Source organism: Sorex fumeus, unplaced genomic scaffold (assembly GCF_029834395.1).
Source record: "Sorex fumeus unplaced genomic scaffold, SorFum_2.1 ptg000011l, whole genome shotgun sequence".
Taxonomy (NCBI): domain Eukaryota; kingdom Metazoa; phylum Chordata; class Mammalia; order Eulipotyphla; family Soricidae; genus Sorex; species Sorex fumeus.
This window is the reverse complement of record NW_026606068.1, coordinates 4,100,431-4,125,041: the sequence shown is the minus strand read 5'-3', so window position 1 is coordinate 4,125,041 and position 24,611 is coordinate 4,100,431. Positions and strand designations below refer to the sequence as shown.

Sequence of the window (24,611 nt, the reverse complement as noted above, 5' to 3'; positions counted from 1 at the left end):
TCCCCCCGCCCCCGCCTCGTCCCCGCCCGGTCCCCGCCCGCCCGGCTCCGCCCGGCGCCTCTCCCCGCCGCCCGCGCACCTCTCCGCGCGCTCCCCGTCTCGCCGCTCCGGCCCTCGGCTGCGCTCGGCTCCCGCCGGCCCGACAGGTAAGGCCCGGCCTGGGCCCGCCCCCGGCCCCGCCCTCGCGCCGCACCTGGCGGGGCGCGGGGACAAAGGTGGGCCACCTGGCGCGCCGGGCACCCGGGCGCTCGCCGCGCGCCCGGCCCCGCCCGCCGCCCGCGCGCGACCGTCGGGCCGCCGCCTCGACCCCTCACCTGGGCACCCCCCGGCTCCCCGCGCCCGCTGCGCCGCCCTGGCCGCCGGACACTCCACTTTCCCACGCTCCGGCCCGGCCCTCGCCGCCCGCTCCCGCTCGCCCGCGCCCCTGCGAGGCTCTGGGACTCGGGTCCTCTTTGTGCGTCGGAGTCTCCGCGTGGTCTTTCGGACCGGGAACCCCAAGGCGCCGCTTTCGAGGGGTCGAAGACGCCCCGTTTGGAGCCTCTGCGACCGCCAGGGAGGGTTGTGGGGGTGTCGGGCGGGTTGGGGAGACGCCCTGGACGCACCCCTCCCGGCACCGCGCTTGGCACCGAGGCCGCTGCCTCGATGCCGCGCGTCTGTAACCCCGACGGCGGGAGCCCAGGCGGGAGCCCAGGCTGGAGGATCGAGGTCTCCTGCCAAGTCTTCTCGCCTTCCTCCCCGGGGACCCCCACGGGTGCCTCCCGCCAAGCCCCTGCAGTCTCCCAGCTGCTCCCGGCTGTCCCCCGCCCCCACAAGTGTCCTGGTACTGGTTCTTTGGGTCTCTGGAGCCAGGCCGACCGAGGCTGCGGGATGCGCTTGGACAAAGAGCGACCCTTCTCGGAGCCTCAGTGTCCCCTGAACCTCACAGGGCGCCGAGTGGGTGGCACCCACTGCAGAGGGGCCTCCTGGACGGAAGGTGGAGGCTGGGCGGGCGCCCCTTGGAGAGCGGAAAATGGAAACCGTGGCAGTGCCCTGGCCTGGGGGCACTGCAGAGGCCGAAAGCCCCCTGTACCCCTGCACGTCCCTGTCGCGCCCCTCTCCCAGCTTGCCCCCAGATTGCTTTTTAAAAAAATCAGAGCCAGAGCGTTTCTGCTTTTGGAATGAGATCAGAGACCACGGGGGTCCCGCCCACAGCTGGTCACCTTGTCACCGGCACCCTGCTGCCATTTCCAGTCCTGATCCCTGGATCTTGGGCAGATTTCTAGTTAATTGCCTGAAATATTCTATTTAATTCTGTTTAGGGCTTGGGTCACACCCAGCAGTGCTTGAGGGTCGCGGCTGGTGGAGTCCATGGCCTGAGGTCGCTGAGGCATCTGTCCAGCCTGGGCTTCTTTTCTAAGAGCTCACAGGCCACTTCCTCTGAGGAATTGTCGGAGGGTCCCCGGAGCTGCTGGCTTGGCACCCAAATCTAAACCTCCATCCCTGGTATCTTAGCGGGTGACGACCCTCCCCAGGGGGACTTAGCAGGCCGGTGGGAGCACCTTTGCAAGAGAAAGAAGCTTGTAGAAGGCGAATTCTGGCTTCCCCTGGCTGAATTTTTTGTTTTCAGTCACAGCCAGGCATGGCGGTCAGGGCCTTTCTCTTTTCAGAAGGATGGCGCTGAAGGCATACGGGCGTGCACGTGCTTACACACACACATACACACACACAAATACCACATACACACACTACACACACACCACACATACACACACAGCACACATACATACACACACACCACATATGCACACGCATACACACACACCACATGGACACACACCACACATACACAACATACCCCATCAGAAACAGGGATGGGAGAGGGCCATATGGGCATGCACGTTCTTACATACACACACACACACATACATACATGCATACACAAAAACCACATACACACATACATACCCACACACACACACACACACATCCCATCAGGAGCAAGGATGGGATGGGGGCATATGGGCGTGTACGTGCTTACACACACACACACACACACACACACACACACACACCCATCTAGCCTCCTGTCTTCTCCAGCTCTTCTTTCCTAGCCCACTGCGCACCTGATGGCCTGGGACTGACCCTGCCCCTCACCCACCTGACTCCATGGCATCCTCTGCCTTCTCCTCTTTCAGTCCCCACCCCTCCCCTCCAGCCCTCAGTGGCCCCTGATGTCAGGGGCCAGCACACCTGCCTACCTCCTCCCTCCTCGCATGCCCCACTGCAGGCCAGGGTTCACGGGAGGGGCGGGGCTGAGCACTGCCCTCACCCACTTCCTCTGCGCTGTCCTATTTGGGTTTGGTGTTGGGGTCACACCCACTGGTGCTCAGCACCTGCTCCTGCCTCTGCACTCAGGGATCACTCCTGGTGGGACTCCTGGGACCAGATGGGGTCCCAGGAATCAAACTTAGATTGGCCGCTTGCCAGGTGAGACTCCCAGGGGAGCCCGGGAGAGTCGCTGACTCCCCACCCCGGGCCGCCCTCCCGCCTTTGGCAGCCCCGCCCCACCGTGCATGCACCCCCATGCTGGCACTGCCCACTAGGGCCCCAGACACACATGGCACGCGCGAGGCCCCCGTGAGATAAACTAACTGCAGCCCCCGAGGTGCAGCCCCCGAGGTCTGAGCTGCCCATTTTGGGCCAGGCCTGGGGGAGACCCCAGCACGTGGCCCCAACATCACCACAGGGATCGGTCCTGGCAGGAGCCACCAGGCGCGTGTCCTCAGAGTCCAGTGGCCAGACCCTCCTCTGCTCACTGTGGATATGAGCGGTGCCCTGCAGCCCTGCGCCCGGGCTGACCCCTGGCTCTGTGAGTCTGAGTTCATGGCCCAGGGGCAGAGAAATAGAACCGAGGGGACAGCCCACCTGGGTTCAGTCCCAAATATCCCATATTGTCGCCTGAGCCCCAGGGTGATCTCTGAGCACCACCAGGTGTGACCCCCAAATGAACAAACAGACATGGTCCAGGGCTGAAAGACAGTACAGGGAGTTAAGGAACTTGCCTTCTGTGAGGCTGACCCTGGTTCAATCCCCAGCACCACCAGGAGTGACCCCTGAGCACAGAATCAGGAGTCAACTTTCAGCATCTCTGGGTATGGCCCCAGAACAAAACCAAGAAATAATTAAGTGAAAGATTCAACCCACTTCAAAGGGCTAAGCTGGATGATGCCCAGGAAGCTCCGGGTTTAGACTAGCAGATGCCCAGAAAGTGATGCCCACAGGAGCATGTCCCTTTTCAGATGTGGGACCGAGCCCAGAGAGGCCAACGGACTACCTCACGGTCACACAGCCATGAGGTACAGGAGCCAATATTCACCCAGGTTCATCCAACTCCAGATACATCCCGTGCCACATGGGCTGGGCCCAAGTGCGACAGCAGGCCCCTTATCACTGGGTGATTGAGTGATGAGAGTGACAGCCGGCAAGTGGTGCCGACCTATCTGGCACCAAGAAGATATTTGGGTAACAGGGGGCAGGACGGGGGGGGTGGGCATCAAGGCCTGTGATGTAGCAAGAAGTAGATCACAGCTCCGAAGGCGGCAATGGATGTGGGGGCCAAGACAGAAGCAAAGCCCAGCCTGGGGGGATGCAGCATCTGCAAGCCCCCCCCCCCCCACACACACACACACACAACTTCCCACACAGGATTTGGGAGATGTGAGCCCAGGGAAGGATTCCCCAGGCAACCTAGAAATAACAAAAGCAGCCAGGCTGGGGTCTCCCGCAGAAGCCAAACCTCCTTTGTTAGGACAATGGCAGCTGCCAGGCTGGCGGGCGTCCTGCCCCAGCCTCCCCATCGATCACCCCACCCAGGACACAGGACATGCCCAGCCGGGCACAGAGGCACAAATGCTTCCTGGACGCCCCCATTCCCCTCCTGCCTGATAGCGGGGGATGCCTTGGTCGCTGCTAAGCCCCACACGGAAGCACCTGGGGTGGGTGGAGAGAGGCGGTTGGCAGGAACTCCGTGAGGGGGTGGGTCTGCCGAGCGCCCTCTGCTGAGGCTGCTGGAGGCCGAGACACAGGAGGTGGGTGGGAGAGGTGGGTGGGAACCAGCCCAGGACAGTCGGGGGTCATGTATGGCCACAGGCAGCCAGTGGGCAGCTGTTCTACTTCTCACCGCCCCTGAGTCCACCGTCATTGCTTTGCACACCACCTTACTGCCAGGGTTCCGTGTGTGCCCCAGGAGCCTGCTTCTGATCATGCACTTACATGCAACATACACGTAAATGCACACACACACATACACATACATGCACATGCATGCACACACATCACACACACACACACACACTGGCTCTTCAAGTCAAGTCAAACCTCAGACCCCAGGGAGGCCCCTGCAACTACCAAGAGTATCTCGCCCACACGGCAGAGCCTGGCAAGCTACCCGTGACGTACTCGATATGCCAAACACAGTAACAACAAGTCTCACGATGGAGAGAGACATTACTGGGCCCGCTCGAGCAAATCGATGAACAACGGGAGGACCGTGACCGTGATTTTATTTTGAGGCCGCACCGGGTGGAGCTCAGGGCTTCCTCCTGGCTCTACACTGAGGACTCACTCCCAGCGGACTCAGGGGACTGTCTGGGATGCTGGGGGTTGAACCTGGGTGAGCCGTGTTCAAGGCAAACGCCCTCTCCACTGCGCTATATCCCTCAGAGCCCTGGAGCCCATGCTTTGCACACAGGAGAGTTGAGTTGGACCCCAACACTGCAGAGGGTCCCTCAGGCACCAGTGGGGGTGGTCCCGGGCAAGAAAAGAATCTCCTAAGGTGACTTCATTTCACAGATCAGAGGTGGAGGCTCAGGCACAGAGTCTGTCCCCAAGACCCTACGAAGAACTCGCCCCAGAATAAGGGTGGGTGCCCCCTCTTCCCCGACGACGTGCCTCGTGCCTCTTGTGGCTGAACAGGAAAATGACCCGTTCCTTGAGGAGAGGGGGAATGGGGTGGGCTGGCGTGTCATTCACTGCTCGGGATGGCAGGAATCAGGTCGCAGGGAACCAGGAACTCCTCAGAACCCTGCAACAGGACCGACTGCAGAGAGAGGAGGGGGGCCGTTCCACCCAGGGGAGTGGGCCATGATGGGGGGGCCAGAGGGAAGCTCTAGGCTGGTGCATCCCAAGTTTGAGCGTTTCTATTTCTAGGCCCTGGGGGTCCAGAGTCCAGAAACTGGGGTGCTCAGCCTGTTTCACTGGTGTACTCTGTAACCGGCTCCCCTCCCCCTCCCTTTGTTGAAGGGCGCACACATGTCATGGCTGCTGCTCACACCCCCTTGGGTCATTGTCTCTGTGGTCCTGGGGACCACCTTGTGGTGTGCAGCCAGGTCAAGGGGGGGGCTGAGGGTAGATGGACCTCGTGACCTCATGCAGAAACTTGGCCACTGAGCCTTTCCCGGCTGGGGTGCAGGAATGCGAGCTGGCTTCATCTTTTGTTTGGTGCTCAGGGCTGACTCCTGGCTCTGTGCTCAGGGATCCCTCCCGGCAGGACTCAAACTGGGGTCACCCTGTGCGCCGGGTAAGCATCTTGCTGGCTGTGTTATCTCTGTGGCCCCTGTTGCATCTTTGAAACAAGGTTTGCCCTGATACAAACCTGCCTGAGCATGCCATCACCAGCCCTGTTCAGCCCCGGGAGGGTCTGGTGGCACCTCCCCTCCGAGGGGGGCAGGCGCTGGACAGGGAGACAGTCCTGTTCCTGGGTCCTAAATTCCCAGACTGCCTTGGGACCACCTGACCTATTTATTGGTCCAATGAGCCTCTGATCCTCTTGGTCTCTGACAAACTCTCTCTGAGCAGTGCCAACCTTCCAGACAACAAAATCTCTCTGAATGCTCTGGAATGACGCCAGGCAGTAGAGGTGGCTTGGATCTGACTTGTTTGGGAAGCCTGGAGTGTGCAGATGAGAAGCTGCACCCAGTGATTTCTTGGAGTTGTTCGGTTTAGTTTGTTGAGGGGGGAGCGGCAACCCCAGTGGTGCTCAGGACTTATTCCAGGCTCTGTGCTCAGGGATCACTCCTGGAGGTGCTCTGGGGACCATCTGAGGTGCTGGGGATGGAACCCGGGTCAGCTGCATGCAAGGCCAGTGCTGCACCGCGGTACCATCTCTTCATCCTTCGGTGACTTCTCTGAAACTCACCTTGTGTCCGGGGCCAGCACACTCTCCAGGGACCCAGGAGACGCCCCCACCCTTCCAGGGGGCTGTGCTTATGTTGAAACCAGGCAGAGAGGGGTTGCCTGGATTTAAGACTGCTTTCAAACGGCTCAAATAATCCTCTTACTGCAGGCTTAGAATCAAACGCTGGAGGGTTTTGGCCAACCCTGGAGATAGAGAGCCGGGCAGGGAGGGGATGCACCCTGGCCGCCTGGGGGTGCGTGTCTGGTTCATGGCCTGGTCTGTCACAGACTCCCTGGACGCCTCCAGCATGTGACTTCGAGGTCCAGGTCTATAGCCCCCCTACCCTCAGTCCCATGGGGGACATGAAGGCAGGGACAGAAGGACGGGTTGGAAGCTGGCAGTCGCTTCCAACTCAAGAAGAGGCTTTTTATAGGACAGGAGAGCTGGGACGGGTGGGGGACAGATGGCCGGGCCCAGAGTGGCCAATTAATCCCCTCCTGGGAAGTTGCTGAGACAGTTTCCGTTGAAGGTTCTTCATCTTCAGGCAAGACCAAGGGACAGCCTGGGCAGTGTCCACCGTCCTGCCCATTTTCTGGTTTCGTGATAGCACAGTGATTAGGGCATTTGCCCTGCATGCGGCCAACCTGGCCCACCCAGCCGACCTGAGTTCGATTCCTCCGGCCCTCTTGGAGAGCCTGGCAAGCTACCGAGAGTGAGAGTATCTTGCCCTCAGGGCAAGCTACCTGTGATGTATTGGATATGCCAAACACAGTAACAAAAAGTCTCACAATGTTACTGGGCTTGCTCTAGCAAATTGATGAACAATGGGAGGACAGTGCTACTGAATTCAGTTGCTAATTGGGGGGAGGGGGTGCAGGCTTTATCAGCATCACTGATCCCCCCTACCCTCAGCCCCCTACCCCTTCACCCGCCAGGGCCAGGCAGCAGGTGCCAAGCTCCAGAGCTGAATGCCCGGGCGGGGGGGGGGGGCAGGAGCTGCCAGGAGACCCCAGATCCCCAACTGCAAAGAGACTGTGGGGGAGGGGCTCTGGGCCCCCTGTTCTGCGAGATCTGGGGATTGTCTTGTCTGCCTGTGACAAGCTTTCCCCGCCCAGGCCTGCCCCAGGAGCTGAGGTAAATCCTGGCTCCTTCCTCCTCCCTGGCCGCTTTGCAGGGAGGTGGGGACCCCCAAGAAGCAGGGGTGCATGAAGGACCTGACTTCACACTGTCCCCAGGGAAGCTCACGGGATTTTGTTGGATACTGCCCAGGCTGGGAGTGTCCCCACGTGCCCAGAAACTGGTTCAGGACAACTCCAGACTCCTGGTTTGTCACAGCCTGGAGCATGGGGGTGTGCAGAGCTGTGCCCCCGAGAGCTGGTTATGCTAGCAGACCCCCCCCGCCCCCGGCAGAGCCATCGGGCTGACCTGGCGGCGTGGAGGCCATGACCACTGTCCCTTTGTGCTGGACGTGCATGTCGCATCTCTGATGAAGGCCCCAGGGGCAGAGCCGTCCGTCCTGCGGCCGCGGGGGCAGCCGCGTTCCGAGGCTCTGTGCCAGGCTGGCATCTTGGCAGGATCCACCCACACAAATGCTGTGGGCAGGCTTGAGGCAAGTCAGTGCCAGGACCCCCCAGTGCCACCCCTGGCACGTGCAGCCTGCACACACAGAAACCCCGTCCTCACTCCAACGCCCGCGCAGCACCCCTGGGCTAACCCCCTTCCCTCACTCCAGGATTCCGTGTCTTTATCCCAAAGTCCTGCAGATGCCACAGGACAGCGATGGGGACGGAGTCTCAGCAGCGGCCTCTCTGGCCAGGGCCTTACAGAAGGCCAGTGGTGGGCGATGCTCAGGACGGGGCATGGACGCAGGGCGGAGCCCCCCATTGCTGGGGTGAGGGGAGCAAGGTTTCCTGGAGGAGTGGGGTCTGGGGCGGGATCTGGAGGAGAGAGGGGGAACCAGGAGAGAAACGGACCCAGAGAGCGGGAAAGGTGGGGTGCACTAGACCAAGGAAGGGGTAGCAGCGCTGCCCGTCCAGACCAGTGAACAGGGTCTAGAGGGGGCAGCGGGGACCTGTGTCCCTGTGGCCAGGACAGGTTCAGCTATCCTCCCGTCTCAGGGAGCAAAGGGGGACAGCAGCCGGACAGACGCTGGCATCTGGAAACGGGGGCACAGGAGTCCCGGGAATGAGTATCGCAGGACTCCTGGCCAGGTGGAGCCGAGGTGACCTTGGGTCAGCCGGCAAGAGTAGAAGGTGTCCAGTGATCCACAGTTCCCCCTGGACACAGGATGAGACAGTGTCCCAGCCCCTGGCTCTAGCCCAGCAGCGCGGGGGGCCACAGCACCAGGCCAGGCATGGAGGGTGACCCCACAAGGGGTGCTGTGAGCAGGGCCCAGGGGTTGCCGGGAACCCACCGGCCAGGGTAGGGACCTGGGCTCATGGCACTCACCAGGTGGGGAATGGACGCTGGGGGCTGGGAGGCCATAAAAATGCGACTGGCCACCCACCTGGTTCTGGACTGATAGTGACCACCTGGTTCTGGACCGACCAGTGACCCAGCTGGTTCTGGATTGACCGGCGCCCACCTGGTTCCTGACCCCCATAAGAGCTGTCAGAAACAGGGGTGCGGTGAGGGGCTGGGGAGAGGCGCCCAGAGCCTTTGGGTGGTGGCTGGTGGCCACCTGGCAGTACTCAGGGGCTCACACCTGACCCTCTGTGTCTCTCCGTCCCCCGCCCTGTGAGCCTTGACCCCTAGATCCTCCCCCACCACCCAGGTCCCAAGGTCTCGTCTCACCTCCTGTCATGTCAGAGAGGGCAGGGCCCTTCTGCCCCGAGGGACCTGCACTTCCGGTGGGAAACTGGGTGGGGGGCTCATGCCTGAGGGGGCTTGGGCCCACTTCTCTCTGTAGGAGTCTCAGAGGAAAAAGAAAGTCTGGGGGAGGGCAAAGCAGGGGACAGAGCTGAGGCCGTCCCCACTTAGCCCTTAGGGGGCTCCGAGCACAGGCCTGTCAGGGACTCGGGGTGATGACCCCCCCAGCTGTGGGGCCTGGTTCAGAGAATCAGAAGGGGGGGAGGGGCGGGAGGGGCGGGAGGGGGCGGGGCAGGAGAGTTGCTCGAAGGTCCCAGAACATAAATCCCCATCATGCTTTTTGCGAGCACTTTGCGTGTGAGTGTGACTCAGTGATTCTGAGTTTCGGCTTCAAGTCCAGCTTGGGCGCTGGGTCAGTGTCTGTGCTGGAACGGGCTTTATTCCGGGGCTTGGTGGAGGGTGAGATTGGGCAGGGAGAGGGAAATGGGTGTGGCTGGGCATCAGCGGTTAGAAGCCCCCTGCTGCCCCCCCGCACCCCCCCCACGGCCAGGCCCCCACCCTCCACCCCACACTCCCCACTCCTGTTCCTCTGGAGAATCCAGCTCCTGGTGACAGGAGGTCTGAGCTGCCCTGCTGCGCCCCCTGCTGGTGGCCCTCAGGACCCTACAAGTAGACCCCCAGCCCACCTTCCCTTTCCTTGCAGGGAGGAGCCCATGGCACGGCCCGGCCCCTCTGCTGTCCCTGTGCTGGTGCTCACCCTTCTGGTGCTCCTGGAGACGACCCCTGCTGGCTCTCTGGGACCCGGAACCCCTGCTCGGAACCGCCCCAAGAATCACATCGACCTGCCCAGCCCGGCACAGTGGACACCACAGACCGGCCACCACCGTAGGAGGGGCCTGGGCAAGAAGGAGCGGGGTCCGGGCAGACCCAGCCGGGTCCATGATGGCGCTCTGGTCACCACCACCAGGCAGGCCTCCAGGCTGTCCGGGGTAGGGGAGTTGCTGCCTGGACAGAGGCCTGCCGGCCTGCTGCAGGACAAGGACCTGTTCCTAGGGCTGGCGCTGCCCTACCCAGAGAAGGAGAACCAGTCCCCGGGGACAGAGAAGGCCAGGAAACGCAGCCGGGAGCACCGGAGACGCAGGGAGAGGCTGAAACTGAACCGAGGTAGCTGGGGTGGGGGGGAGGGGCCGCAAGGGGCCGGGAGGGTGGACAGGAGAGGACACAGGCCCTGATGACCTGACAGGTGGGAGGGGGCTAACAGTGTGAGGCCGGGGGCAACTGTCCAACAGTGGACACCCCGAGTGCAGGCACAGAAGGATCAAGAAGGGCTGGAGAGATAACACAGCGGGTCTGGCCTTGCCCTGCGCACAGATGACCCGGGTTCAATCCTCAGCATCCCATATGGTACCCTCGGGCACTGCCAGGAGTGATCCCTGAGCATCTCTGTGTGTGACCCCCTCTCCCCGCCCCCATCAAGGCAAAGGCAAAGATAAGCCTGTCTGCCTCCAGCTCCCCCCCCCCTCCCTCGGGGCCCTGAGCACTGCCCTCCCCTCCCCCACCCACGTGTCTCTAGTGGTTCAGTGGTGATGTCAGAGGTGACCTTAGGCCTCACACAGCCCCGAGTTCCTACTGCTGAGCGTCACTGGACCCCTCAGAGCTGGAATTTTAGCCCCTGTAGGTGGTTGGCCCCCCCTCCCACGGTGACTGAGGGTCCCACAGGCTGCTGACTGTCCCCAGGGAGCGAGCATTTGGACATCAGGAGCCCTGGCTCTTCCATCCCAGCCCTCTCAAAAGCCACTCGCCTCTCCTGCTTCCCCTCTCATACTCATTACGTTACCCCTGTATTTGACTTCCTCCAGGAAGCCCTCCTTGATCGATGCCCCTAGTTCCCACTTGTCCCGACATCCCTGATGACACAATTGCTTTAGCAGGAGAGTCTTTGGGGGCTCCCTTCTCAGCTACATTACAGGTTTATCCAGGAAGTGCCCTCTCCCATTCCCCGCTCTCCCCCCCCCCCCCCGCCACCCCGACTCCCTGCGAAGGCAGGTCACAGAGATGTCGCCCTGGGATCCCTTTGGCCCTTGTGCAGCAGGCCTTGTGCAGCAGGCCTGGACATGGGGACAGGGCAGTCACGTCTCTCTCCTCTCTGGTGTCCAGGGCGAGTGCCCGTGCGGGGCCCCAGCTCCCTGATGCAGAAGGCGGAGTTCCCGGATGCCCGGGCTGTGGACAGCGCCCTGGAGGACTCCTCCACCAGCCTGGTGCCCACCATCCTCTACCTGACCACCGTGGACGCAGCCCCAGCCACCGAAGAGTCCCTGGTACTGCCTGTCACGGCCCTGTGGCCACAGGTAGGGGTCCCGCCCAGCCACACACCTCAGGCTGTGTTCAGGGCGCCGGCTGAGGGGAGGAGGGACAGCGACCACTGAAGCGGGGCTGGAGCTTGCCCAAGGGGCCGTCCCGGGAGTGCTGCCCGCGCCCCGGAAACTCAGCGGGGCCCTGGGCCCTGCGCCCCAAGGAGCAAGCCCCAGAGAGTGTCCATTTCCTGTAAAGCACCATGAAGAACCACAGCACCTGCGTGTGCCGTGTTTGGGGCTTGGGGGCCTCACTCAGCTGTGCCCCAGGATCAGTCCTTGGCGGGGCTCCAGGGACCGTGTGCAGAGTCGGGGGTCGAGCCGAGGCTGACTGCGTGCGAAGCAAGCCCCGAACCACTGTGCTGTGTCTCCAGCCCCCAGTAGCATCTTTAATCCGCGCCTGGTGTTCCATGAGGCCTGTCTGCTTCAGGCCTTTGGAGCTGTCTGAGCCGAGGTCAGGGTTCAAGTCTGATCCCCGCCCCCTCCCGCCCCCCCGCACTGCAGGACGGGGGTCTAGGATTGTCTGGAGTGGCCCTGCCTGGGCGCTGAGCTCTGCTTGTGGGGCTCCACCACTCCCCAAAACATGGTCAAAGGAGAGAAAGCGAGGAAGCAAACGCAGGCCGAGAGACACAGGAGCAAGCCCAAGTGCCGCTGGGTGTAGCCCCCCCAGAAAACAGTAAATGTACAACGACATTCACTGTCATCACTTTATTCACGGTTTTGGTTTCTGGGCCAGGGCTGACTCCTGGCTCTGCACTCAGGGATCACTCCTAGCGGGGTTCAGGAGACTATGGGGTGCTGGGAATTGAACCCAGGTCAGCCACGTTGCAAGGCAAGCGCCCTCCCTGCTGTGCTATCGCTCCAGCCATTATTGGCGATTTTAGACAAAGGGTACTTAGCAGTCAATCGCATGATCAATAAAATACCTATATAGCAAAAAATAAAACTATTTTTAGTGTGCAGGGGTCGTAGAGCACCAGAGCCCTGTGAGTCATCCCTGGCCCGCAAGGAAAACATTTTGGTTTTTTGGGGTTTTTTTTTTTTGGCTTTTTGGGTCACATCCGGTGACGCTCAGGGGTTCCTCCTGGCTCATGCACTCAGGAATTACTCCTGGTGGTACTCAGGGGACCATATGGGATGCTGGGAATCGAACCTGGGTCGGCTGCGTGCAAGGCAAACGCCCTACCCACTGTGCTATCGCTCGAGCCCTGGAAAACTGTTAAAAGCAGAAAATGGGCCTTGTCCTCTCTCTGGGCCTGGCAACCCCCTCGGATCCAATCAGACCCACAGCCGTGTAGGAGAAACCCTTGACCCCGTGACCTCTCGGGCGCCCCGGTCCCCACTGAGGTGCCCCGGAAGGTCCCAGCATCGTCTGCGTGCTTCTGTGTGCAGGTGCCCCCGACGCCGGCCAGCCTGAGTGCCCAGGAGAGCCGGTCCCTCCTTCAGGGGGGGAGCGGAGCAGCTCCATGGCCCCTGCTGCCCCCCTGTACTGGCCTGGCCAACCTGAGCAGGGCGGGGGTCCCCCAGTCCCTGTGATCTTGGAGACCCCCTCCTTTGCTCTCTGGCCAGAGCAGCCTGACTTTGGGGGGGGGGGTCCTTCCAGAAGGCACAGGAGGCCCGCTGCTCTCGGCCTGAGGTCATGGGAGCACTCGGCACCAAGCCAGGCACCCCGCCCACTCCTGGGAGCCCCGTCTCCTTTCTCTTCTCCCCACCTGCAGACCCAGCCCCGGCCTGACGGGGACGTGATGCCCACGCTGGACATGGCCCTGTTCGACTGGACTGACTACGAGGACTTGAAGCTGGCGGCCTGGCCCCCAGCGGGGCGGAGAGGTGGGTTCCCTGAGCCCCAGTCGCCCACAGGTGGGGGCAGGGCAGGACTGAAGTTACCCCCCCAGCTGCAGGCCCCAGGTGCTTCCGGGGACTCGCAGGGTCTCCACTGCTGGGATCACCTTTATTCCATTTGGGGGTCTCCAGGGCCCCCGTCAGCCCCACACAGACACTGGCCTGCGATGCTCCGTCCCCAGCGACTTGGTTAGTTTATTTCCTTCCTGATGAGGGTCCCCTCCGCTCCCCTTGTGTTGCTGACCAGGTCACACACTGGGTGGCAGCGCCCAGAGATCGCACACGGGGGGGGCAGCAGGGGCCCCCACAGTAGAGCGTCCGGCACTGGGGGGCTCCCACCCTGAGCTGAGGGGTCCCGGGGCCCATCCTGTCCAGAATAGAGGCGACCACGGCTGGCCGTGCCTGGAACCCCCAGCCCTGCTGGCACTGACCACAGGCCCTCCTGTCCCCAGAGAGACACCGGGGGAAGCTGTCGGGTGACGGCAATGAGACCTCGCCGGCTGCAGGGGGGACGTGCCGCCACCACCAAGACTGCCTGCCAGGTAGGTGGCTGCACCCCGTCCAGGCACCCCCATCCATGGCAGTGGGCAGAGGGGGGTAGGGAGGGATAGGGGTGTCCCAGCTCTAAAGATGGTGAGAACCCCACCCACCCAGCCACCTGCCCACTCGTCCACCCACCCAGACACCCCGTGCTCTCCCATCGCTGCCAATCATTAATCTTATTTATTTTTTGAGGGGCGGGTAACCACACCTGGCAGTATTCCAAAACTGCTCTTGGCCCTGTGCTCAGCGGTCACTCCTGGTGGTGCCCAGGGGACCATATGTGGTGGCAGCGCCTCACCCACTCTACCATTCCTTTCATGCCACCCTCGTTGTCCAGGGGTCCTGCCACGCTGGCCGCCTGGGTCAGGGTGAATGTGCTCTCGCTCCACACGGGCGGGGGTGGGGGGGGCTCTGTGCTTGTCCCTGCAACATGGCCAGGCGTCGGCTGTCAGTTCCACCTGGAGTCCATGCGCAAGGCCTGGGTGGGGATGTGGCTCAGCGGTATGCCTGAGACTTGGGGTTCGAGCACCCCCAGAATGATGCCCCAGACACTGAGCCGGGAATGACCCCTGAGCACTGCCCGGCGTGGTCCTGAGTGCCACACGGCGGCATCCGCTGGGACCACCGGGAGGAAGGAACGGAGAGACAAAGCAGGGGAGGAGCATGAGGCTGGAGGGGGCAGGGTTGGACCACCTGGGCAGCCGGCACTGTGGCACCAGCGTGCCAGGACCTGTGGGGCAGGCACTGCCCCTGGGCAGCGATGGTCGGGGCCCCGAGCACCGTGCCCGAGCCCCCAGCTGGAGGCGCCCACTGACCTCTCTCCTGGTCACTGGATCTTCCCCGGGGAAGCTGGCACCTCTGCGTCTTGTTAGCCCACATGCCAGCCACCCAGCCAGCCATGTGGCACCATCTACCCCGGGCCAGTGGCCCCGCCCAGGCTGGTCCCTTCCAAGCCATTGTCTGCAGGAAGAAAGGGCTGGAGTGAGTAGTGACCGGGGCTGGGGTCCCCACCGCATCTCTGGCCATCTGTCCTCTGAGAGGGGAAGGGGCCACGCCCACTCCACGCCCTAACCCCCCTGCTGTCCCCCTTCTCCTGTCCCAGAGCTGTTCCCCTGCCTGCCTGTCCCTCCCCGGCCTTTTCTTGTTTGGGGGCCACGTCCTGGGATGCTCCGGGCTTACTCCTGGCTCTGCACTCAGGATACCCCACACGGGGTAATGGGGATCGAACCCGCAGACCCCTCCCCTCTGAACTAGCACTCCGGCCCCTGCACCTCCCCCTTCGACCAATCCGGGGTCCTGGGCTTGGTGGTCCTGGCCCCCAGAGCCTCGACAGCAGTGATGCCAGGGCCCAGGCACGGGGCTGGGCGGGGGTGTGCTGGATTTCGCATTCAGGAACCCCTGATTGTGCATGCTGACCGCGTGCGCCCTGCCTGTCTCCGCAGGGTCCTGCTGTGACCTCCGGGAGCATCACTGCGACCCCCAGAACCGAGGCCTCAACAATAAATGCTTTGACGACTGCATGTGCGCGGAAGGTGGGCTGGCTCCCTGCGCATGCGCAGCACGCGGGAAGGGTCCGGGCGAGGGCGGGCAGGTGGGGTCGCCGCCGTGCATCCCCGGGAAGAGCGCAGCGTTATGGGGGCACCTTCCCAGGCCCTCGGGAGCCCCCTCCCGGCACCGGCCCCCAGAGCTGCCCCTCCTGACACACCCGCGGGAGCCGCTCCCTTCTGGAAGCAGGACCCAAGGGGGCAAGGAGGAGTGAGATCAAGGTTGAGACCCCAGGATTGTCTCCCAGGGGACGCATTCAAGCATGAGGACAGGTTGGGGGTACCCGAGGAAGGGCGCCCTTGGCAGGCCCCCTCTCTGGGGGTAAAGAGAGCCATCAAGTCAGGTGTTGGCGACACCCCCCCACCCCCGTGTGTCAGCCTCAGGCATCCCAGGGAGAGATGGAGGTTCGACCCCAGCGGGCACTGAGGCAGAGGCCCAAAGAAGGGTAGTGACTAGGCCACACTTACACAGCTGAAGCAGGTGGGGCACAGGGGGTGGCCGTCGAAGTGTCTCTGCTGGAAGGTTTTGAGGTGACCCTGTGGTCGTCAGACTCAGGACATCCTGTTTCAAGGATAGCCAGCCGGGGCCCAGCAATGCTCTGCCCTGCACACCCCCCCATGCCAGTGTCCAGTGGGCATTGGGTTTGGTTTGGGGGTCTACGCCCTGCAGTGCTCAGGAGTGACCCCCAATGGCCCCGTGAACCCCTGTTCTGTCTCTCCAGCACCTCCAAGTGATTTTTGAAGCAATGCCAAGGAGTGACTCACAGATACTTTACCTACAAATGAATATATATATATATATTATATATATATATTTGCTTTTTGGGTCACACCCGGTGTGCACAAGGGTTAGTCCTGGCTCTGCACTCAGGAATTACTCCTGGCAGTGCTCAGGGGACCATACAGGATGCTGGGAATCGAACCCAGGTCGACCACGTGCAAGGCAAATGCCCTACCAGCTGTGCTGTCGCTCCAGCCCCTCACCTACAAATATTTCAGCAGATATCCCTAAATGGCAGATACTGGAAGAACAAAATAACAAATATTACCCTGTATTTCTACCCAGGGAGCACCCCCTTTTTCTGGGGTGGGGGGGAAGTCAGTTGTCCATTACCCATCTGGAAATATAGGCCTCATTTTCTTTCTTTCTTTCTTTCTTTCTTTCTTTCTCTTCCTTTCTTTTCTTTCTTTCTTTCTTTCTTTTTCTGCTTTTTGGGTCACACCCAGCAATGCTCAGGGGCTACTCCTGGGTCTGTGCTCAGGAATTACTCCTGCCGGTGCTCAGGGGACCATATGGAATGCTGGGAATCAAACCCTGGTCAGCCACTTGCAAGGCAGACGTCTTACATGCTGTACTATCGCTCCAGCCCCCAGGCCTCACTTTCACTCATATTATCCGCAAAGAATGAGGCATTCTGGCTGGAAAGACAGTATGGTGGGTCAGGCTTGCCTTGCACGAGTCAGACCCAGGTTGAACTGGGATTTGATCCCCAGTACCGTATATGGTTCCCTGAAGCCCACCAGAAGTGATCCTTGAACACAGAGCCAGGAGTAAGCCCTGAGCCCTGCTGGGTATGTTAAAAAAAAAAAAGAGAGAGAGCATATGTGTAACATGAGTGATGCCCTAAATTCCTCCCTGTCATCACATGCCCATCTGAGCACCAGCGGGCCTGAGCACCTCCAGGTGTGGCCCATACATTTTTGTTTGTTTTTGTAAAAGTAAAACAAGTATGTTGGGAGCCAGAGAGAAAGCACAGTGGTAGAGTGTTTACCTTGTATGCAGCTGACCTGGGTTTAATCCCAGCATCTTATATGGTCCCTGGAACCCCACCAGGATGGTCCCTGAGCACAGGAGTAAACCCTGAGCACTGCCGTGTGTGGCCACCTCCTCAAAAAAAGAAAAATCTGCTGAACTTTGAAATTAGGGAAGTGCCGTGACCCGGTGGGTGTGTGGAGAGCTCATGGGCTCCTGATGTGGCCCAGGTCCGGTTCAGTAGCACAGTGAAGCAGTTCTGGGCCAGACCCATAGCACAGCAGGGAGGCATTTGCCCTGCATGCAGCGGACCCAGGTTCGATCCCCGCCATCCCATATGTTTCCACTGCCAGGAGTGATTCCTGAGTGCAGAGCCAAGAGTAACCCTTGAGCATTGCTGGGTGTGACCCAAAAAGAAAAACAAACAAACAATTAAGCAGTTCCAGCCCAGGTTTGCCGGCCACAAGATAAGTTGACCAGTGCAGTGGGGAGGGCTGGAACGGTGAGGCCGGAAAGCGGATGTCCCTGAGTAAATGAATTCGACAGGCCTTGATGCCCTGAGCACAGAGCTAGGAGTCTCCGGGCACCACCTCTGGGTGTGACCCCAAACAAAGCCCTACAAGGGCAGCTGACCCGGGGCTCCATCCCCAGCACCGAGTAGGAGCCCTGCACACTGCCAGGGCTGACCCCTGAGTACGGAGGACCCCTGGGTGCGTTCCAACATCCCCCACCCCGCCCCCAGAGAACGTACACCCAAAGTGGTCAACATCAGAGCTTGGAGGGGGGGGGGAGGCGCCCAGGAGAGGCAGGTGTGTACCGTTTTGTTTGTTAATGGGCCACACCCGGCGATACTCAGGCATTACTCCTGGCTCTGTGCTCAGGGACTATGGGGTACCGGGGGTCGAACCCAGCTCGGCTATAGGCCCCAGTGCAGACGGGTGGCCAGGGCCCCGCTGACCCGTGTCCCTCCCGTCCCCCAGGGCTGCGCTGCTATGCCAAGTTCCACCGGAACCGCAGGGTGACCCGGAGGAAGGGGCGCTGCGTGGAGCCTGACACCGCCGACGGCGACCAGGGCTCCTTCATCAACGTCTAGCGGCCCGGCGGGCGCCTCGGCAGCGGCAGGGGCCTGCGACGGGTGCGGAGACCCCCGGACATTAGCTCCTGCCGTTGCCAGGAACCTCCTTCTCTGCCTAAGGCCCGAGAAGCATTGCAGGGCCGGGGCAGCCTCCTGCGGACTGCGGCGAGCGCGCCCTCTGCTGTCCGAGCGCGGCGCTGCAGCCGCTTCCCCTCCAAACGCACAAGTTTGCTCCGGCCAGAACCAGGATTCCCCTGAAATGCGAAGGGAGAACCCAAGGGCGGGACCTGTGAAACGTGGCAGCTCCTCCACGCTGAATGCGAGACTGGCACCATCTCGTCTGGACACCCCCATTGCCTTTCAAGAAGGCGTTGCCACCACCTTCCAGGTGGTAAACTGAGGCACGGCTGATTTTCAAGACTCGTCCAGCACCCGAGTGCAATGCTCCTCAGGCCTTAAGCAGAGAAGGAGGCTCCTGGCAACTGCAGGAATGCAGACTGGGTCGGTCCTGCATCCTCCGGGCTCTGGGGAGGGCACCCAGCATGGAGCCTGCACAAAGCCTGGGCGGGCCGCCGGGCTCCCCACACCCTCCTCCGGGACTCCCTGCCTTCCGGTGAGATGTTCTTCCCTGGGGACCCCTCGCGCCCCTGAAGGCTGCATGGTCCTCCCTTCCCTGCACAAGGTCAAAGCCGCTTCAAAGAACATGATGAAACAGTGTAACATAACAAGCAACTGCATGAGTTGGGGACACGGGCAGAGGCGCTCTGGGAACTGACACTGATGGGAGCCAACGTGTTGGGGGGGCTCCTTCAGGGGCTGTGGCCTGGCTCACCCCAGGGGTTCTTTAGTTGGTGGGGTTTGTGCCCTTCGAGAATCTAGAAACTGAACAACACACACTGTCTACAGGTACCCACTTTTTTTTCCCCCCCTTTATTTTATTTTATTTTTTTTAATGTTGTAGATTTACAATTTTTTTGTGCTTTGGTTTCAATTATACAATGATCAGATACCCATCCCTCCACCAGTGCCCATTTCCCACCACCATGGATAATATCCCTCCCACCCCCATCCCCCCATCCCCCCTGTCTCTGTGGCAGGGCAATCCCCTGTGTTCTCTCTCTCCTTTTGGGTGTTGTGGTCTGCAAAAGAGGCATTGAGTGGCAAACATGTTCAGCATAGTCTACTTTCGACATGCATCTCCCCTCCTGGGAGGATCCTCCAAACATCCTTTATTTGGTGCTCCCTTCTCTATTTGAACTGCCCTTTCCTCTAGGATACCCGGCTGGCCTCTAAGTTATGGAGTAATCCTCCTGGTGCTGATCTTACAGGTACCCACTTTTATTGTGTGTTGTGGACGCCTTGTCCCCACAAGCCCGGGATTCGCACCCCACATGGGGTACAGCGGACTCTCTCGAGGGAGATGGGGCATCCCGGAAGCAGTGAAGGTGCTGTCTCCGGTTAACTGCCCCCCAGCACCTCCCCCACATCCAGCACACTCCTGACCCCGCCCCGCCTTCTGCTCACGGCCAGGGCCAGCCAGAAGCCACCGGTACCTGCTGTACCTGCCGTCCTGGAGGCCACCAGGATGTTTACTCCGTCGGGAAATCAGAGCAGGTCAGGGGTCTGGCACCAGGGGACACTGCCAGATCGGGGAGAAATCAAATATGCTTGCTTTCCTGCCTTTCTCTCCGCTCCAGGCACCATACACCTGGAATCTGGGGGTGAGGCGGGGTGGGGGCGGCTGAGGGGGCGACGGGAGATGGGAAGAGATCCAGGCCGGCTGCGTGGGAAGACGCACGTGAGAACTGAGACAGCGCCGGGCTGAGCGCCTCCCTGGGTGGCCCAGTAGAGATGGTCAGGGCACCCCAAAGTCCAGGCCTGGGGCAGGAACCCTCATGGCTGGGAGGGAGTGACTGCTGACCCTGAAACCCGCAGCAGGAAAGCAGCTCAGGGCTCATCTGTGAGGGCCCCAGGAATGACCGAGCTGGGGACCCACGGGTGGGAGGTGGAGGCGGGAGGCGGCCTGGAAGATTCCAAACTGCCCCTTTGCGACCTTCATTTTGTGTCTGTAAAGGGGGATAAGTGGAACCTCATGAGACCAGAGACCCCCAAAGGCCCCTCACGGCAGAATTGGAGCGCTCTGACCTTCCTTATATCTTTTTCCTTCTACAAATAAAACTTTTTATTATTGTCATCACTAAAAGTTTGAATTTTATTTCTTTTTACTTATTTGTTTATTTTGGTTTGGGGCCACACCTGCCCATGCTCACCAGGGCCAGCTCCTGGCTCTGCTCAGGAAAGACTCATGGTTGGTTTGGGAGACCATATGTCCCCCAACCCAGGTCGCTTCTGGACTGACGTTTCGAAAACTGCAACTTGCAGGGGCTGGAGCGATAGCACAGCGGGTAGGGCGTTTGCCTTGCACGCAGCCAACATGGCCGACCCAGGTTCGATTCCCAGCATCCCATATGGTCCCCTGAGCACTGCCAGGAGTGATTCCTGAGTGCATGAGCCAGGAGTAACCCCTGAGCATCGCCGGGTGTGACCCAAAAAGCAAAAAAAAACAAAAACAAAAAAAAACCTTGAGTTTAGAAAAAATTGTCATGAGACAATACAGCGGGTAAGGGGCTTGCTTTGCATGCAGCCAACCTGGGCTCGATCCCCAGCGTCCCATATGGTCCCCTGAGCATCTGAGTGCAGAGCCAGGAATAACCCCTGAGCATCACCGGGTGTGACCCCAAAAGACAAAAACAAAACCAAATTTTTCTGAAAATTGTTCACTACCACTGTATCACTGTCATCCCGTTGTTCATCAGTTTCCTCGAGCAGGCACCAGTAACGTCTCCATTCATCCTAGCCCTGAGGTTTTAGCAAGTGCCACACTGGGGCTCTTTCAGGGTCAGGGGAATGAGACCCATCATTGTTACTGGGTTTTGGCATATTGAGTACGCCACGGGGAACTTGCCAGACTCTGCCGTGCGGGCAGGATACTCGCAGTAGCCTTCCGAGTTCTCTGAGAGCGAGAACTAGACTTATAAGAGGTCTAGCTTCCGGAAGCTTGGCTTTATAGTCTCTGGATCTTGGCTGTTGATGGGATTACCCGGGGCGGGACGGGGGGCAGTTGGTGGGTGTAATGCCTAGCTACCGAAAGATGGGGGATCTGGGTGGAGGAAGCCCAGTCCCAATCCGAACAGGCTTGGAGATCTCAGCCCCAGGTCCCACACACCTGGGTTCCTCTGCCGGTTCCTTCATGTGTGAGGCTCGTCCGGTCTTAAGCATGGCTGTGGCGGGTTCCGGAGGTCTTCAGCTGCCGGGGCTCTGCTCCAGGAGGAGAGGGAAGCTCAACCCGCCCCCCTCCAAGGGGCCCCGGTGAGGACAGCGGGGGCTGTTCTACCTCACGAATCATTGTCCGAGATTTTGCTAAGGTGCTTGTTGCCCGCTGAGCCTTCTGTGTTATTGTTTCTGCTTATTAAGCCCAGCTGGATTCCACGCTACTCTCGAATTTGATTTGCTGGGCCCCTGCCGGGCTCTCAGGATTGTGGGATTCGAAGGGTTCCTGCGGCACGTGCTCCAGGACTCTGGGATCTGTAGGACTGGGTTAGTGGACTTACACAGTGGCTGTGGGATATGGCTTGAAAAATCTGAATTTTTTTTTTTCAGCTTACACTCAGAGATGCTCAGGGTTTACTCTGCACTCAGGAATCACTCCTGAGGGGTGCTTGGGGGACCATATGGGATGCTGGGGATCGAACCTGGATCTGGAGGATCAAGCGGGGTATGCCGTGTGCAAGACAAACGCCCTATCTGCTGTACTATCTCTCTGGCCCCGAAAAGTCTGAATTTTAAAGAGGCTCCAGCTCCGTGGCTTCCTACCCATCAGCGGGTGCCTGGCTCACCCCGAGTGCCTCTGGGGTCCTGGTTTCCACCATTGTTTCCCGGCTCTCCGAGTTTGGGAGGCTGATGTTGGAGGACTTCCCACTCTGCATGTTGTAGTTTTTGAAACATCAGCCTAGAACCGACAAAACAACCCCCAGCAGAGGCCTTGTCCTGCCGGGGTCCTTCAGCCTCGCTCTGCCACTTCCTCTCCTGATAACAACAACAACAGATAACAACGCCCTACAAGTTTATCTGACAGCTCTTTGCCCTGAGGAACCTCAATAATTAACTGAACCTGTTCCTTTTTTCTTTCTCTTCTTTTTGACATTTTGGGGGTGACACTCAGGGGTTACTCCTGGCTCTGCACTCAGTGGTGCTTGGCGGACCATATGGGATGACGGGGATCGAACCCGGGTCAAACATGTGCAGGTCAAACACTCCCCCTGCTATGCTGTCCTCTGGCTCCAGCTGAATCGCTTTAATACAACTTCCCAGTTCCATCCCTCAGCAAGGCACACGCAACTTTGGAGGCCAGAGGCTGCACTTGGGGCCCCTTGAGCTCTTGTGATCACTGTGCTTCTTGCCCCGACCTGAGGGACTAGTCAACGTGGATAACCGGGAGAGGGTGCGTGAGAGGGAAAAAAGAGAGAGAGAGAGAGAGAGAGAAGAATGGGATCAAGACTCTGATCAAGCTCCAAATTTATTTCTCCCAAGCAAGCCTTTTATAACTGATTACAAGAGGAAGTGGGCAAAATCGGGAATTAACAAAGCCTGCAGATTTTCAATAAATCGTGGTGTGAGCCCTAACGGTGGGCTCATGCCACTTAACCCGGGCATAGCTCAGAAACTTACACAGTGTATTTTAACATTTTTCCAAGAAGAGATTAGTTCTTAAATCGCAGGTCAGGCTGGACAGACATTTTGGCTCCCGGCAGGTTCCAATATTTTTTTTTTCTTGGCTTTACCGGTCCTTTGTGCTCGCTTCGGCAGCACATATACTCAATTGGAACTGGTCCTTTACTTGAGGGGCGATTGGGCGGGAGGCGTGGGTTCCCCGATGCCCAGCCAGCCATGCTCGAAGGGCTTGTAGGTGATGGAGAACTCGCCCAGATAGTGGAGTGGCCAATCATTCTGGGCTAGACTGCCACCACCCTGCCAGCCACCCCACGCCCACCAGAAGGAAGACCCCTATCCCGCTGGTGCGTCTTCACCACCTCAGGCCTCCTCGGCCTCATGCAGTTACCTCTGGTGCTGGGCAACTGCACCAGCTGCTCAGAGGATGTGTCCGGCAGCTGGTCGAGGTCCAAGCCACAACGGTCAGTGAACTTGCGGAAGGTCCGCTTCTTCTTCTGTTCCGCTTCCGCCATCTATCTTGTCGGCTCCTCAGAAAGCTAATATTTCTTTTTCGTATGTTTTATTGGGGGGCCCTACCTAGGTGGTGCGTGGTGGCTGTCCCTGGCTCTGTGCCCAGGAGTAACCCTGGACAGGCCTCAGGCGACCAGATGTGGTGCCGGGGATTCAAACTGGGTCGGACACACGCAGGAGCAGTGCCTTGACCCTTGGACCATCTCCTTTCACACCTCACCAGTGTCTCTTAGAAAATAGATCATCTAGGCCCGGAGCAATAGCACAGGGGGCAGGATGTTTGCCTTGTACCTGGCCAACCCAGATTTGATCTCCGGTATCCCGTATGGTCCCCCAAGCACTGCCAGGAGTAATTCCTGAGTGCAGAGCCCGGAGTGACCCCTGAGCATGGTCAGGTGTGACCCAAAAAGGAAAAAAAAAAGGAGAAAATAAATGGGTCATCCACTTTCTTCTCGGTTTCCTTTTTTGGCCACTGGCTATAAGAAGCTTGTTTTTCCTGCTCACCCCCTGTGCTGTGCTGTTCAGAGAACAAATGGAAGACGGGGGTTTTGTTTTTTTGGAGCAGGGGGCCGAACTCGGGGCCTCACGCATGCTAAATATGCCTCCCCACTGCTCCAATCTCCCCCAGCTTACACCTGTCTATTTGCATGAGGAAGAAGTCAAGTTTCTTTTTCTTTTTAGTTAATTAACTTTTTTAAAATTTAATTTTTTTTTTGCTTTTTGGGTAACACCTGGCGATGCACAGGGGTTACTCCTGGCTCTGCACTCAGGAGTTACTCTTGGCGGTGCTCAGGGGACCATATGGGATGCTGGGAATCAAACTCGGGTCAGCCGCGTGCAAGGCAAACGCCCTACCCGCTGTGCTATCACTCCACCCCCTGTTTTGTTGTTTTTGGAACCACATCCGGCTATCATTCAGGGGCCACTCCTGCCTCTGCACTCAAGAATCACTCCTGGCAGTGCTTGAGGGAACCATATAGGGTGCCAGGGATTGGTCACATGCCAGGCAGGCACCCGATCCGCTGGACTATCACTCTGGCCCTCCAGAAGTCAATTTTCTATAATCCAGAGTTGGCAAACTTTTTTTTCTTTTGGGGTCACACCCAGCATTGCACAGGGGTGACTCCTGGCTCATGCACTCAGGAATTACTCCTGGTGGTGCTCGGGGGACCATATAGGATGCTGGGAATCGAACCCAGGTTGGCCACGTGCAAGGCAAGCGCCCTACCCGCTGTGCTATTGCTCCAGCCCCCAGAGTTGGCAAACTTTGACTCAAAGATTCAGGAAAATAATCTTTAGA

General features: G+C 59.7%; 2 protein-coding genes across 2 annotated transcripts in view; one reads left to right on the top strand and one right to left on the bottom strand.

The window, feature by feature from the left end:
• The window catches only part of KIAA2013 (KIAA2013 ortholog), a 285,226-nt gene that overhangs the window by 130,323 nt on the left and 130,292 nt on the right, over nt 1–24,611 (bottom strand). The gene's annotated exons all lie outside the window — the stretch shown is intronic.
• On the top strand, nt 80–18,150 carry DRAXIN (dorsal inhibitory axon guidance protein). The gene is made up of 7 exons (XM_056110942.1): nt 80–146; nt 9,666–10,126; nt 11,120–11,310; nt 13,032–13,143; nt 13,608–13,697; nt 15,141–15,230; nt 17,976–18,150. Exons 2-7 carry the CDS (start codon nt 9,676–9,678, stop codon nt 18,086–18,088), a joined length of 1,047 nt encoding a protein of 348 aa, XP_055966917.1. The 5' UTR covers nt 80–146; nt 9,666–9,675; the 3' UTR covers nt 18,089–18,150.

What these genes read in the sequence shown, in the direction of transcription:
- DRAXIN (XM_056110942.1), top strand. Translation starts at nt 9,676, where the DNA reads ATGGCACGGCCCGGCCCCTCTGCTGTCCCTGTGCTGGTGCTCACCCTT. An exon ending in GCCCCCAGCGGGGCGGAGAG is followed by an intron (nt 13,144 to 13,607) that starts GTGGGTTCCCTG and finishes TCCTGTCCCCAG; the next exon opens with AGAGACACCGGGGGAAGCTG. An exon ending in CGACTGCATGTGCGCGGAAG is followed by an intron (nt 15,231 to 17,975) that starts GTGGGCTGGCTC and finishes CCCGTCCCCCAG; the next exon opens with GGCTGCGCTGCTATGCCAAG.